Source organism: Anomaloglossus baeobatrachus, chromosome 5 (assembly GCF_048569485.1).
Source record: "Anomaloglossus baeobatrachus isolate aAnoBae1 chromosome 5, aAnoBae1.hap1, whole genome shotgun sequence".
Lineage (NCBI taxonomy): Eukaryota > Metazoa > Chordata > Amphibia > Anura > Aromobatidae > Anomaloglossus > Anomaloglossus baeobatrachus.
The window spans coordinates 500765950-500781595 of NC_134357.1; the positions used below are offsets into that span (position 1 = coordinate 500765950).

Consider the following 15646-nt stretch of genomic DNA (forward strand, 5'->3'; position numbering starts at 1 on the left):
CCGATTCCCTTATATGCCGGAGCCACACAGGGATTACTGTGATCCCCTTGCATGACACTCGGCTCACGCTGGCAGTACAGCAGAGCCGAGTGTCATGCAAGTGTCCCTGAGACTGAGGTCCGACCGTGCGAGCGGACCTCAGCTGCTGGGGGCGGGCCGGCACTGAGGAAGGGTGGGCCAGCGCTCAGGAGGGGTGATCCAGCGCTGGGGAGGGAGGGATTTCTCTCCCTCTCTCCTCCAAAGCCAGCTATTGCCATTCTCGCGCTGCACTCGCGGTACACCGGTTTTCTCTCGCCCCACACACTTGAATGGGTGTGAAAGAAAGAGTTTCGCATTACAATCGCAGCATGCTGCGATTGTTTTCTCGGTCCGATTAGGGCTGAGAAAATAATCACTCATGTGTGCTGACACACATGCTAATATTGGTCCGAGTGGAATGTAATTTTTTATCGCACTCCACTTGCACCGATTTTCATGCCGTGTGGCTTAGGCCATACAGTGAAACCAGAAGTTTACATACTATCTATAAAGACACATCTGCGTGTTTTCTCACTATCTGACATGAAATCAGAATAAGCCTTTCCTGTTTTAGGTCAATTAGGAACCAAAATTATTTATATTTGCCAAATTCCATAATAATGAGAGAGAGAATGTTGTAAGGCATTTTTATAACTTTCTGCAAATTCAAAGGTTTCCATCCATTTCATTAGTATTTGGTACCATTGCCCTTAAACTGTATGACTTGGGTGAAACGTTTTGGATATCCTTCCACAAGCTTCTCACAATTGTTGGTAGGAATTTGGGCCCATTCATCCTGACAGAACTGGTATAACTGAGCCATGTTTGTAGGTCGCCTTGCTCGCAACTGCCTTTTCAGCTTCGCCCATAAATTTTCAATAGGATTGAGGATAATATATTTTATTCACTTACAGTTAGGTCCAGAAATATTTGGACAGTGACACAAGTTTTGTTATTTTAGCTGTTTACAAAAACATGGTCAGAAATACAATTATATATATAATATGGGCTGAAAGTGCACACTCCCAGCTGCAATCTGAGAGTTTTCACATCCAAATCGGAGAAAGGGTTTAGGAATCATAGCTCTGTAATGCATAGCCTCCTCTTTTTCAAGGGACCAAAAGTAATTGGACAAGGGACTCTAAGGGCTGCAATTAACTCTGAAGGCATCTCCCTCGTTAACCTGTAATCAATGAAGTAGTTAAAAGATCTGGGCTTGATTACAGGTGTGTGGTTTTGCATTTGGAAGCTGTTGCTGTGACCAGACAACATGCGGTCTAAGGAACTCTCAATTGAGGTGAAGCAGAACATCCTGAGGCTGAAAAAAAAGAAAAAATCCATCAGAGAGATAGCAGACATGCTTGGAGTAGCAAAATCAACAGTCGGGTACATTCTGAGAAAAAAGGAATTAACTGGTGAGCTTGGGAACTCAAAAAGGCCTGGGCGTCCACGGATGACAACAGTGGTGGATGATTGCCGCATACTTTCTTTGGTGAAGAAGAACCCGTTCACAACATCAACTGAAGTCCAGAACACTCTCAGTGAAATAGGTGTATCTGTCTCTAAGTCAACAGTAAAGAGAAGACTCCATGAAAGTAAATACAAAGGGTTCACATCTAGATGCAAACCATTCATCAATTCCAAAAATAGACAGGCCAGAGTTAAATTTGCTGAAAAACACCTCATGAAGCCAGCTCAGTTCTGGAAAAGTATTCTATGGACAGATGAGACCAAGATCAACCTGTACCAGAATGATGGGAAGAAAAAATTTTGGAGAAGAAAGGGAACGGCACATGATCCAAGGCACACCACATCCTCTGTAAAACATGGTGGAGGCAACGTGATGGCATGGGCATGCATGGCTTTCAATGGCACTGGGTCACTTGTGTTTATTGATGACATAACAGCAGACAAGAGTAGCCGGATGAATTCTGAAGTGTACCGGGATATACTTTCAGCCCAGATTCAGCAAAATGCCGCAAAGTTGATCGGACTGCGCTTCATAGTACAGATGGACAATGACCCCAAGCATACAGCCAAAGCTACCCAGGAGTTCATGAGTGCAAAAAAGTGGAACATTCTGCAATGGCCAAGTCAATCACCAGATCTTAACCCAATTGAGCATGCATTTCACTTGCTCAAATCCAGACTTAAGACGGAAAGACCCACAAACAAGCAAGACCTGAAGGCTGCGGCTGTAAAGGCCTGGCAAAGCATTAAGAAGGAGGAAACCCAGCGTTTGGTGATGTCCATGGGTTCCAGACTTAAGGCAGTGATTGCCTCCAAAGGATTCGCAACAAAATATTGAAAATAAAAAAATTTTTTTTGGGTTTGGTTTATTTGTCCAATTACTTTTGACCTCCTAAAATGTGGAGTGTTTGTAAAGAAATGTGTACAATTCCTACAATTTCTATCAGATATTTTTGTTCAAACCTTGAAATTAAACGTTACAATCTGCACTTGAATTCTGTTGTAGAGGTTTCATTTCAAATCCAATGTGGTGGCATACAGAGCCCAACCCGAGAAAATTGTGTCACTGTCCAAATATTTCTGAACCTAACTGTATATAGCACATTACATACATCAGCTATCAGTGCTTTGTGATGGCCATTCCAAAACATTGACTTTGTTATCATTAAGCCATATGTAACCAGTTTGGCAGTATGCTTCGAGTCATTGTCCATTTGGAAGACTCATTTCGGCCTAAGCTTTAAGTTCCTGGCTGATGTCTTGAGATATTGCTTCAGTATTGCTACATAATCTTATTTAATCATGATGCCATCTTTTTTGTGAAGTGCAACAGTCCCTCCTGCAGTAAAACAACCCCACAACATGATGCTGCCAACCCCGTGTTTCACGGTTGGGATGGTGTTCTTAGGCTTCAAAGCTTCTCTCTTTTTCATCCAAACATAACAATGATCATTATGGCCAAACAGTTCAATATTAGTTTCATCAGACCACAGTAATGTCAACAAAATGTAAGGTCTTTGTTCATTTGTCCATTTGCAAACATTAATCTGGATTTTTTATGTTTCTTTTGGAGTAATGGCTTCTTCCTGGCAAAGTGGACTGTCAGTCCATGTTAATACAGTACAGCTTCCACCAGCATCTTCAAAAGGTCTTTTGCTTTTGTTCGTGGGTGGTTTACTATTTTGAAAAAGCCAGCCGCTCATTAATCAATCTCGTATTCTCTGCTTTCCCCGCCCACCGGTGCCTATGATTGGTTGCACTGAGACACGCCCCCACACTGAGTGACAGCTGTCTCACTGCAACCAATCACAGCTGCCGGTGGGTGTGTCAATATCAAGCAGGAAAATAAATAAATAATTTAAAAAAAACGACGTGCGGTTTCTCCTCATTTAGATACCAGCCAGGGTAAAGTCAAACGGCTAAAGGCTGGTATTCTCAGGATGGGGAGCCCCACATTATAGGGAACCCCCCAGCCTAACAATATCAGCCAGTAGCCGCCCAGAATAGCCGCATCCATTAGATGCGACAGTTCTGGGACTCTACCCGGCTCTTCCCGATTTGCCCTGGTGCGTTGGCAATTGGGGTAATAAGGAGTTAATGGCAGCAGCCCATAGCTGCCACTAAATCCAAGATTAATCATGTCAGGCATCTCCCCGAGATACCTTCCATGATTAATCTGTAAGTTACAGTAAATAAACACATACACCCGAATAAATCCTTTATTTGGAATAATAAACACTAACAAATACCCTCGTTCACCACTTTATTAAGCCCAAAAAAGCCATCCATGTCCGGCGTAATCCACGGAGGTCCCGCGTCGCTTCCAGCTCTGCTACATGAAGGTGACAAGAGCTGCAGAAGAACACCGCCGCTCCTGTCAGCTCCACACAGCAACTGAGGTGAGCCACGCGATCAGCTGTGCTGTCACTCAGGTTACTCGCGGCCACCGATGGATACTCCAACTGTGACTGCAAGTCGCCCGAGTGACAGCGATGAAGTCACAGGTGACTTGCGGTCACAAGTGGGTGACTCCACCTAGCCGCAGGTAACCTGAGTGACGGCAGCGCTAATCGCGCTGCTCACTTTAGTCACTCAGGTGATTAGCTGTCACCGGTGAGTCCTTCACGGGTGACTGCTAATCAGGACGCGACACAGACAGAGCCGCGGTACGACAAAGAAGTCGGGTACAGTTCACCCGAGTACATTCTCTACGCGCAACTCTGTCTGCTGTCAGCGGGTATGCATCAACGACATTTTGCATCACACACGTACCATTTCACACGGACAAAACAATCACATGTCAGTTACGTATCTCACGCACACACGGATATTCCACACGCACACGCAGTTAGCATACGCCGTTCACACGGATGCCACACGTACCATAAAAACCGACATAAAAACGGATCACAGCCCTGATAAACAGCCCGTATTACAAGTTCGTGCTTTTCACGGATGTGTGTTTCAGGCCTTAAGGGAGGTGCATGGGCAACAAGTTCTATACATCGCTAGTTCTCAGGTCTCTTGTGCTTCTGCTGCTCTTACTGTTCTGTGTTCTATTGCTGATTCTTGTCTGTGTTTCAGTGCATATCAAGTCTGCTGCCACAACTATCCACACCGACCACTCCTATGATATCCGCTGCTGCCGCAACTATCCACACCGGCCGCTGCTACGATATCTGCTGTTGCTGCAACTATGCACATTGGCTGCTACAAGATCCACTGTTGCTGCTTCCACAGCCAGAGACTACTTGTGTCCGTGGCACCACCTGCCAAGATACCCGTGGGGCTGCCCTCTGTCGGCTATCAACCAGCGTGTATGTCTATCACTATTTCCTGTGACTTTAGGGAAATCTCAGTAGCCATTCTAGCTTGCTCCTCCAGTCTAGTGATCGGTCCCTTCGGACCAGTGGATTTGCTAATCCCTTGCTCACCCAGCGAGTATTAGGCTGTGTGCGCACATTGCGTTTTTTCATGCATTTACGCAGCGTTTTAAACTGCAGCATAAATGCATGCATCGTTTGTGCGTCCCCAGCAAAGTCTATGACAATTAAGCAAATTCTATGCGCACATTGCATTTTGAAATGCGGCGTTTTGGGTGCCAATTTTTTTACAAAATCGATGCGCTCTAAAAAGCCATGTCACTTCTTTTGTGCGTTTTGGTTGCATTTTGCACCCATTGAAATGAATGAGATGTGTCAAAACGCAACCAAAATGCGCTTGCACTGCATTTTTGTTGCGTTCTGCATGCTTTTTTGACAAACAAAACGCAGGTCTTTCAGTCTCTCTCTCTCTCGGTCGGTCTCTCCCTCTCTTTTTCATGCTCACCGATCACCGGCGTGGAGCTGCATAGCTGTCACAAAGCTCCGGTGGCTTTTCATCTTTTGAAAATGCCGGCCGCTCATTAGTCCATCTCGTCTTCACTGCTTCACCCGCCCACCGGCGCCTATGATTGGTTGCATTGAGACGAGCCCCCATGCTGAGTGACAGCTGTCTCGCTGCAACCAATCACAGTCGCCGGTGGGTGGGTCTATAATGTACAGTAAAATAAATAGTTCAAAAAACGACATGTGGTCCCCCCTCAATTTTGATACCAGCCAAGGTAAAGCCACACGGCTGAAGGCTGGTATTCACAGGATGGGGAGCCCCACGTTATGGGGAGCCCCCCAGCCTATAAATATTAGCCAGCAGCCGCCCGGAATTGCCGCAACCATTAAATGCGACAATCCCAGGACTCTACCTGTCCCATCCTGAATTGCCCTGTTGGGGTGGCAATCGGGGTAATAAGGAGTTAATGGCAGCCCATATCTGCCACTAAGTCCTAGATTAATCATGGCAGGCATCTATGAGACACCCCCTATGATTAATCTGTAAGTTAAAGAAAATAAACACAAACACCGATTTCCATTCCATTATTTGGAATAAAAGACAAAAAAATCCCACCCTCTTTCACCACTTTATTAATCCCCAAACACCCATCCAGGTCCGACGTAATCCACTCGAGGTCCCACGATGCTTTGAGCTCTGCTACCTCGGAAGCTGACAGGAGCGGACACATACCACAACCTCTCTATGTCAGCTCCATGGAGCAACTGAAGTGAGTCGCTCTATCAGCGATGACGTCACTCAGGTTACCCGCGGCCACAGCTGGATCCTCCAACTGTGACAGCAAGTCGCCCGAGTGATTGAAGTGAGCTGTGCAATCAGCGATGACGTCACTCAGGTTACCTGCGGCCACAGCTCTCAGGTGGAGGACTTCAGCTGTGGCCGCGGGTAACCTGAGTGACGGCACTGCGGCTCACTTCAGTCACTCAGGGGATATGCGGTCATCGGTGAGTACTTCACCGGTGACCGCAAATCAGGCCGTGGCACACAGACAGAGCCACGCGATGATTAAGTCGGGTGAAGTTCATCCGAGTTCATTCTCATCGTGTGACTGTCTGTGTCTGCTGTCTGAATTGCCGTGGGACCGCACTATCAAAAATGCATCCAAAACGCATGCAAAATGCATCCAATATGCATGAGTTTTGGATGCATTTTTTTGACAAACGCAGTGTTTACCTTGTCCAGTCTGCCAGAGGGTGCATTATTTTCTGCACTTGACAGAACGCAGCGTGTGCACATACCCTTACAATGCGATGTTGCTTCAATCTTTAGAAAATTATGAGATTCCCAATTTCCATGATATCTTTGTCCCTGGAAGACCCATGTAGAAGATCATGTTTCCTATCACGATTTTACATTTCTATAGATAGGAAATAAATGTGTATTGTCATGCATTTGCCCAATATTAATTTTGAGGCTGATGCCCTGATCGCACAATTATATACAAATATGCCTCTTTTACCCCTAAAAATGTATCTCCCATAAATATCAGATTGAGGCAAACCCCAAAATTAACGGTATGCTGGGTAAGAAATACCTTTTGATCCTGTTTGATCAGGGGAAGCTTTGGGCCTAGAAGGGTTAACTGCCCGCCTTTGCATAAATGATTCTTAAGTCTGTCTTTTTCACAAAGCATTTCTTTTCTGTAATCACCTCTCCAACCATGAGGTCGCACTTCATTGAAGGCTGAAGTGTCATCTCTCTCTACTTTCCCTGTTTTAATCAGTCCTACATGTTCAACGTGGAGGGTGGATATGTCACCTCTCCAGAGACAAGAGATGTTTTTTTTATGCATTTTATAATTTCTCTATGACAAATGCAATCAGCAGCCTAAAATCAAACAAGTGCAATGAACATCTACACCTACCATCAGTCAGCAGGCGCCACTTTACATTGTCATGCGTTGGGGTTAGAATGCCTGTGCTTTGTGGTCAATTTATCTGTCCACTGAGCCACAGCAGTTGCAAATTTTTTCTGAGTGATTATTGTCTGTTATCCATGCTTTAGTCTTTTAGGTTAACAGGTGTCTTCATTTACTCATTTGTCTGTCCAGTCACTGCCGGTGGCTATAAATACCTTCCCTCTGTAGGTATTTCCTGCTGGTGATTTTCTCATTTGGATGTCTAACCATACTGGCGACGTTTTTCAGACACTGAAAGACCAGCTTGGGCATTATCTCTCTGCTGCTTATGCTTTTCACCCTGCACCTATCTTCTGGATAGTTTGTTTTTAGGTACTAGGTGGCATACTCTCTAGCACTAGCACTACGTACTTTACATTTTAATTTTGTATTTCGTGGTTTGTTTTTACTCACTGGGGAAACTTTTCTATCTCAGCATTCTTTCCTTTATATACCGTATTTTTTGGACTATAAGACACACTTTTTTCCCCCAAATGCTGGGGAAAAGTGGGAGGTGCGTCTTATAGTCTGAATGTGGCTGCGTGGAATGAGGGTGCTGCGGTGGAGCGGGTCATTAGAGGCAGGAGCAGGCTGTAGCAGGTGGGCCCGCCCATTTGATATGCACGCCCATCCTCCCGCCCATTATCTCTCAGCACTGAAGCCGGCGCTGACAGGTGGGCAGGGTGATGGGCGGGGGGTCGCGCATAATTAATAGCCGGCCCGCATAATCACCCCTGGGGCAACAACAGCCTGGAGTGATCATGTGCGGCTATATTCACTGCCCCCCGCACATCATCATCGCGGGGGGCAGTGAATCAGTATACTCACCCGTCACCATTGTATGCAGCATCGCGATCTCCTCCTGTCTGCCAGCCAGCTGATCTGTGTAGAGAACGGTGAGCACAGCGATGACGTCATCGCTGTGCGCAGCGCTAGTCTCCACACATGTCAGCTGACAGGCAGACAGGACGACGAGCGATGCTGCAGAGAATGGTGACGGCTCCACACTCCAGCGGCGCTGCTGCTGGCACTGACAGGAGGAGGAGAGATGCTGCGTGGAGCGAGGAAAGGTGAGTATAAACGTTTATTTTTTTTGTGTGACAGACGATACAGGCCATATAGCAGGATGGGGGTATATAGCAGAATGCGGCCATATACCAGGATGGATGGGGGTATATACCAGGATGGATGGGGGTATATAGCAGGATGCATGGGGGTATATAGCAGGATGGATGGGGTATATACCAGGATGGCGGTATATAGCAGGATTGGGTATATAGCAGGATGGCGGTATATAGCAGGATGGGGGTATATAGCAGGATGGGGGCTATACCAGGATGAGGGACATATATACAAGGATGGGGATCATATACAAGGCAGGAGGATCATTACCAGGATAGGGTACCTTAGTAGAGAATTTGGGGACATTACCCCCATAACAGTGTCAGCAGCAAATCCTCGCCTCATAAGCGGGTCATGACCACATTTTTTGCTTAAAATTTTATTTTCCTATTTTCCTCCTCTAAAGCCAGGGTGCGTCTTATGGTCCGGTGCGTCTTATAGTCCGAAAAATGCGGTAGGTATATTGCACCCTGCTCTGCCCTCCGATTCCTTAGGTGGTACGTGAAGCACTTGATGGCCGTTCAGGCCCGAGTTGCCATAATTTTGTCTGGGGTTAGGGCTATTTCAACCCACGCAGGAACCACTAGGGACTGCGGGTCCGAATTTCTAGTCTGTTTAGGAAACTACTGCGTCAGTTGCAGTATTTTCTTTTGGACAGCAAAAAGGAAAGACTTCAGTAGGTTTTGCAGCAAATCCAAAAAGTTACCCTGTCGTCATGCTCTAATATTCTTGTAGAACAATTTAAATACCTAGTTGAATCTATATCACAACAAACTGCCAAAGGTCTTTATTTTGCATAACTGTCTCTGAAGAATCAGAAGATGAGACCTGCAGAAAAGCATCCGGTGATGGAGTTTTAATGTGAAAGGCAGTAGGTATAACTATGCCAGTCCCATAGCATATAGTGAATATCAACACTGCTTATACTTCAAGTCATTAGTGTGGCATAAAATAGGGGTAGGGAATGATGAAATATCAATCTTCGGCAGTTCTCAGCAAAATCATATAGCTACTTTGTAGAATAACAATGCAATAAAGATTTGTTTCTTGTTGTAAGTGCAGCAATTGCATTTTTCTTCTATAAATTATATTTCTAGTAGAGTTGCATACTCTTTATATGTATCTGCTGAAGCGATGATCATACACCTTAAGGAGTCTATCAAGCTCAATATTCATATTAAATTAATAAAAGTTATATGGGGACTTAGCCACTATAAAAATTGCAATACATATTACATTGCTATAGTTCTAATTTTATTCAATATGCAAGAAAGGGACCTCAGTGCACCATTGGCGTGGCTAAGTGCACAATGCAACTTTACGTCGCCTCAATATGCATCATGAGTATTTCCCCCAATTCTGATGGACAGTGCCCACTGCAGCCCTGCACATGCCCACTTAACTATGTATGAGTCAGTGACGCACACACAGGAGGCATTGATGAAAGTATGATGTGCACGTGCTACTAACAAGCTTTTGGCCATTCCAAAGGTGCACCAAAGCCCCCTCATGTGCATATAGAATAAAACAAGTTTTCAACATAATTATTACAATGTAATATGTACTCGAAATATGATTTTTACAGGGGCTATTTTCCTATAAAACTGTTTAATTTGCGTTTTGGGGGGGTGACTGACTGCCTTTCAAAAGTCAAAATATCAGAAGATTTGTTATTTTTAATAAGCTTGCTTTGAATTCATGCTATCATATAATTTATAACATTTTATAAATGGTAGTAAAATTATATAATGGGTATTTTATTTATATAGCACAGACATATTCCACAGCACTTTACAATTAAACGGGGACATGTACAGACAATAAAGACATTACCGAGGAACACGTAGTTCAAGAGTTACAGGAGGAGTGAGGGCCTTGCTCTCAAGTAGAGATAAGAGAAGCTGAGGTTAGGTTTTCAATCCGAACACCAACTTAAAAAAAATCAAGGTTCGGGTTCGGATGCTTTACATGCGAACTTAACTTGCAAGCAACGCTATGCTCAGGTACGCTTGGTGCTCAGCCCTGTGCGAGTCGCTTGCAGTGTTTAAATGGCGCACACTGGGGGTAAAAAACAGCGTGCTCGGATGTAATGAGCAACAACAACAAAAAGGTTGAAAAAGTCCACCCACCCTCCACCGGAAGTGATCTGCTTATGGCTGGCTGTATGTGGGCGGAGAATCAAACTTACCAATCACTGATTCCGAACCTCTACAGGTGAGGTTCAGACAAGTGAAGATTTGGTTCGTGTCCTACCAGCAAACCGAACCTCCAAAGGTTCACTCATCTCTACTCTCAAGCCTACAATCTAAAAGGAATCAAAGGACTAAAACAGCGATGTCCTATAGTGAAACATTCAGTGGAGAATCATAAAGGGAGGGGCCTGAAGGTCAGTGCTATTAGGTGGTGTCCATCTCCTAAGGATAGGCCATCAATGTTAATGTAGTGGATAACCTCTTTAAATACTGGATACTAGAATTCATCTTAATAACAGACTTTTGCTTAGTACCCAAATCCTTTCATTGATAATTCTACCAAGAGCAGCAATAAATAAATGTTAAATATTTCATACACACATGGTTGATGTAAAGTTGAAAACATTCTCTCTCTCTCACTATTCTGGCATTTGGCAAATATAAATCATTTTGGTTCATGATTGACCTAAAATGGGAAAGGTTTATTCTGATTTCATGTCAGATAGTGAGAAAAACATGCATATGTGTATTTTTAGATATTGTATGTAAACGTCTGGTTTAAACTGTATGTGTATGTGTGTGTTATTTGGATTCTATTTCCTTTTCAATAACAGATGTTTATTGGCAAGTGAATACATTTCCTAATAATCAGTGAATGATCTAACTTGTGTTCACATTCTCTTGTAGACTATTGTATTTTTTTCCTTGTACAATTCGTCTATAAAGTTTATTTTAAAAATAAAATGTATTCTACACTTTGTGAGTATTTTTATGTGTAACAAGATTTGATTTCCCTCTAAAACATTTTCCACATTCTGAACATGAAAATCGATTCTCCCCTGTGTGAATTCTCTGATGTACAACAAGATTTGTTTTCCTATTAAAGCATTTCCCGCATTCGGAACACGAAAATGGCTTCTCTCCTGTGTGAATTCTATAATGTGAAACAAGACTTGATTTATGCGAAAAACTTTTCCCACATTCAGAACATAAAAATGGTTTTTCGCCTGTGTGCCTTTTATGATGTCTAAGAAAATGTGATTTTTCTCTAAAACATTTCCCACATTCTGAACATGAAAATGGTCTCTCCCCTGTGTGTATTTTCTTATGATTATGAAGATGTGATTGATCTATAAAACTTTTTCCACATTCTAAACATGGAAATGGCTTCTCTCCTGTGTGAATTCTGTAATGTGTAACAAGACTTGATTTCTCTGAAAAACATTTCCCACATTCTGAACATGAAAATGGTTTTTCTCCTGTGTGTGTTTTTGTATGACTATAAAGATGTGACTTATCTATAAAACATTTTCCACATCGTGAACATGGAAATGGCTTCTCGCCTGTGTGACTTCTCTGGTGTCTTACAAGATCTGATTTCCTATTAAAACATTTCCCACATTCGGAACATGAATATGGCTTCTCCACTGTGGGAGTACTTTGACATTCAACATGCTTTCTGATATTTTTATTTTGCGTATCAGTCTGTAATGAATCAGAAGATAGGACTTGTTGACAAGGATCATGCGATAAATTTTTGTTGTGCAGGGCTGGAGATATTTCTGGGATTAATACATGTACTTCAAATGTATCTGGTATGATACTATGATCATCTGCCTCTGGGCTCCTGGTACAGTCATCTGCGAAAAATAAAACAATTTATTATTTTCCAATAAAAGAACATTTAAAAATTAAAATATTTATATATTTGTACATTTTTATATAAAGTTTAGTAAAATTCGATTATCAACTGATTATGTCAGTTGTGGGAACTGTACACGTCAAAGCAAGGACAAAAACTATGATGTTATGCTACCAGGTTGTGCTCTTTTTGTTTTTCACTTTACTATTGAAGCAAATTACTGCCAGTGAACATTCTTTTGTCAAATATTTCTATATATTATTATGGCACTTTACATGTGAAAAGAGGCATATGTAGACAAGTACAATAATCATACACAATACAAGGCAGAGACAGGTTGGTACAGGAGGAAAGAGCTCACAGTCTATAGGGGTATTGAAATATTCAGTGAAGACTCATAAAGGGGCTTGTAAGTCAGTTCTATTACGTGGCGTCTATATCATACACTCCCTGACAGCTACATGCACTTTAGCACAAAGCACTGCATAAGGGAAACCAGTATAGTCATCTTCAAATAAGCCATGACTTTAGGGGCAAGTGTAGCACTGGATTAGAATATGCATCCCTTAATCACATTCATTACAACATGTGTGATGATCTTGGTCACCCATTTGTCGTTGTCCTCATTCTTTTATCATTACGGTCATGAATCTATTGAAGGGATCCAGCAGAGGTGATTGTAATGGTGAACTAATGAAGAGCAAGAAGTCGTCGCTTTCACAAGGCGACAGGAGAAGCATCAAAATAGCAGCCAGTATGGGAAACTGCAAATGGCAGCGATCATGACCCCTTATGTTGGGTCAGAATATAGTTTGCAGGTGAGGTCCTAGAGGATGACATATTAGATGAGGTCAATAGAATTCAGAAGGATGAGCAGGAGCATGCCACATTTTCATTGTTTTCATAATGTGGACGTATATATAAGGAAAGTAGGATATGATTGTAGGAAAAAACGGAAAAAAGTGTAGCAATAAAATGTTTAGAGTGGGTGTCCTTGGTTCAGCTATCCTTGACCCAGATATAGAAGGAACCATTAATCAGCTCACCTTTAGTGGGTCTCCAAATGTTTTTTAAATACATCTTTTCCTCTTCAGAGAAGAAGAGGTAGGGTAAAAGTGATGTCCTGGAGGTTGAGGACAAGGTTACCAGGTCTAAAGTGAATGATGGGGTTCCTTCTCAAAAGGGAGTAAAATGCTGGAAAAGAAGGGAATTTTGTTTACTTACCGTAAATACCTTTTCTTCTAGCTCTTATTGGGAGACCCAGACAATTGGGTGTATAGCTTCTGCCTCCGGAGGCCACACAAAGCATTACACTTTAAAAAGTGTAACCCCTCCCCTCTGCCTATACACCCTCCCGTGCATCACGGGCTCCTCAGTTTTGGTGCAAAAGCAGGAAGGAGGAAACTCATAAATTGGTCTAAGGTAAATTCAATCCGAAGGATGTTCGGAGAACTGAAAACCATGAACCAAAAGAAACGATTCAACATGAACAACATGTGTACACAAAAGAACAAAAAACCCGAAGGGAACAGGGGCGGGTGCTGGGTCTCCCAATAGGAGCTAGAAGAAAAGGAATTTACGGTAAGTAAACAAAATTCCCTTCTTCTTTGTCGCTCCATTGGGAGACCCAGACAATTGGGACGTCCAAAAGCAGTCCCTGGGTGGGTAAAAGAATACCTCAATAAAAAGAGCCGAAACGGCCCCCTCTTACAGGTGGGCAACCGCCGCCTGAAGGACTCGCCTACCTAGACTGGCGTCTGCCGAAGCATAGGTATGCACCTGATAGTGTTTCGTGAAAGTGTGCAGACTAGACCAGGTAGCTGCCTGACACACCTGCTGAGCCGTAGCCCGGTGCCGCAATGCCCAGGACGCACCCACGGCTCTGGTAGAATGGGCTTTCAGCCCCAAAGGAAGCGGAAGCCCAGAAGAACGGTAGGCTTCAAGAATCGGTTCCTTGATCCACCGAGCCAAGGTTGACTTGGAAGCCTGCGAACCCTTACACTGGCCAGCGACAAGGACAAAGAGCGCATCAGAACGGCGCAGGGGCGCCGTGCGAGACACGTAGAACCGGAGTGCTCTCACCAGATCTAATGAGTGCAAATCTTTTTCACATTGGTGAACTGGATTAGGGCAAAATGAAGGTAAGGAGATATCCTGATTGAGATGAAAAGGAGATACCACCTTAGGGAGAAATTCCGGAACAGGACGCAGAACCACCTTATCCTGGTGAAAAACCAGGAAGGGGGCTTTGCATGACAGCGCTGCCAGCTCCGACACTCTACGGAGCGATGTAACTGCCACTAGAAATGCCACCTTCTGCGAAAGACGTGATAAAGAGACATCCCGCAGCGGCTCGAAAGGTGGTTTCTGAAGAGCCGTTAGCACCCTGTTAAGGTCCCAGGGTTCCAGCGGACGCTTGTAAGGTGGGACTATGTGGCAAACTCCCTGCAGGAACGTGCGGACCTGCGGAAGTCTGGCTAGACGCTTTTGAAAAAATACGGATAGCGCCGATACTTGTCCCTTGAGAGAGCCGAGAGACAAATCCTTGTCCATTCCGGATTGAAGGAATGAAAGAAAAGTGGGTAAGGCAAAAGGCCAGGGAGCAAAACCATTATCAGAACACCAGGATAAGAAGATCCTCCAAGCCCTGTGATAGATCTTGGCGGACGTTGGTTTCCTGGCCTGTCTCATGGTGGCAGTGACATCTTGAGATAACCCTGAGGACGCTAGGAGCCAGGACTCAATGGCCACACAGTCAGGTTGAGGGCCACAGAATTCAGATGGAAAAACGGCCCTTGTGACAGCAAGTCTGGGCGGTCTGGGAGAGCCCACGGTTGACCCACCGTGAGATGCCACAGATCCGGGTACCACGACCGCCTCGGCCAATCTGGAGCGACGAGAATGGCGCGACGACAGTCGGACCTGATTTTGCGCAGCACTCTGGGCAGCATCGCCAGAGGAGGAAATACATAAGGCAGTCGAAACTGCGACCAATCCTGAACTAATGCGTCCGCCGCCAGAGCTCTGTGATCTTGAGACCGTGCCATGAATGCCGGGACTTTGTTGTTGTGCCGTGACGCCATGAGATCGACGTCCGGCGTTCCCCAGCGGCGACAGATCTCTCGAAACACGTCTGGGTGAAGAGACCATTCCCCCGCATCCATGCCCTGACGACTGAGAAAGTCTGCTTTCCAGTTTTCTACGCCCGGGATGTGAACTGCGGAGATGGTGGAGGCTGTGGCCTCCGCCCACAGCAGAATCCGCCGGACTTCCTGGAAGGCTGACGGCTGCGCGTGCCGCCCTGGTGGTTGATGTACGCGACCGCCGTGGCGTTGTCCGACTGTATGCGGATCTGCCTGCCCTCCAGCCACCGATGAAACGCCTTTAGGGCTAGATACACTGCCCTTATCTCCAGAA

General features: G+C 44.5%; 1 protein-coding gene across 1 annotated transcript in view; it reads right to left on the reverse strand.

The window, feature by feature from the left end:
* Positions 1-10136: 10136 nt before the first annotated feature.
* The window catches only part of LOC142311934 (uncharacterized), a 35716-nt gene continuing 30206 nt past the window's right edge, over positions 10137-15646 (reverse strand). Inside the window, exon 8 of the mRNA XM_075350802.1 lies at positions 10137-12227. Within this exon, the coding sequence (XP_075206917.1) occupies positions 11338-12227 (890 nt within the window). The 3' untranslated portion in view covers positions 10137-11337. The remainder of the gene's footprint in view (positions 12228-15646) is intronic.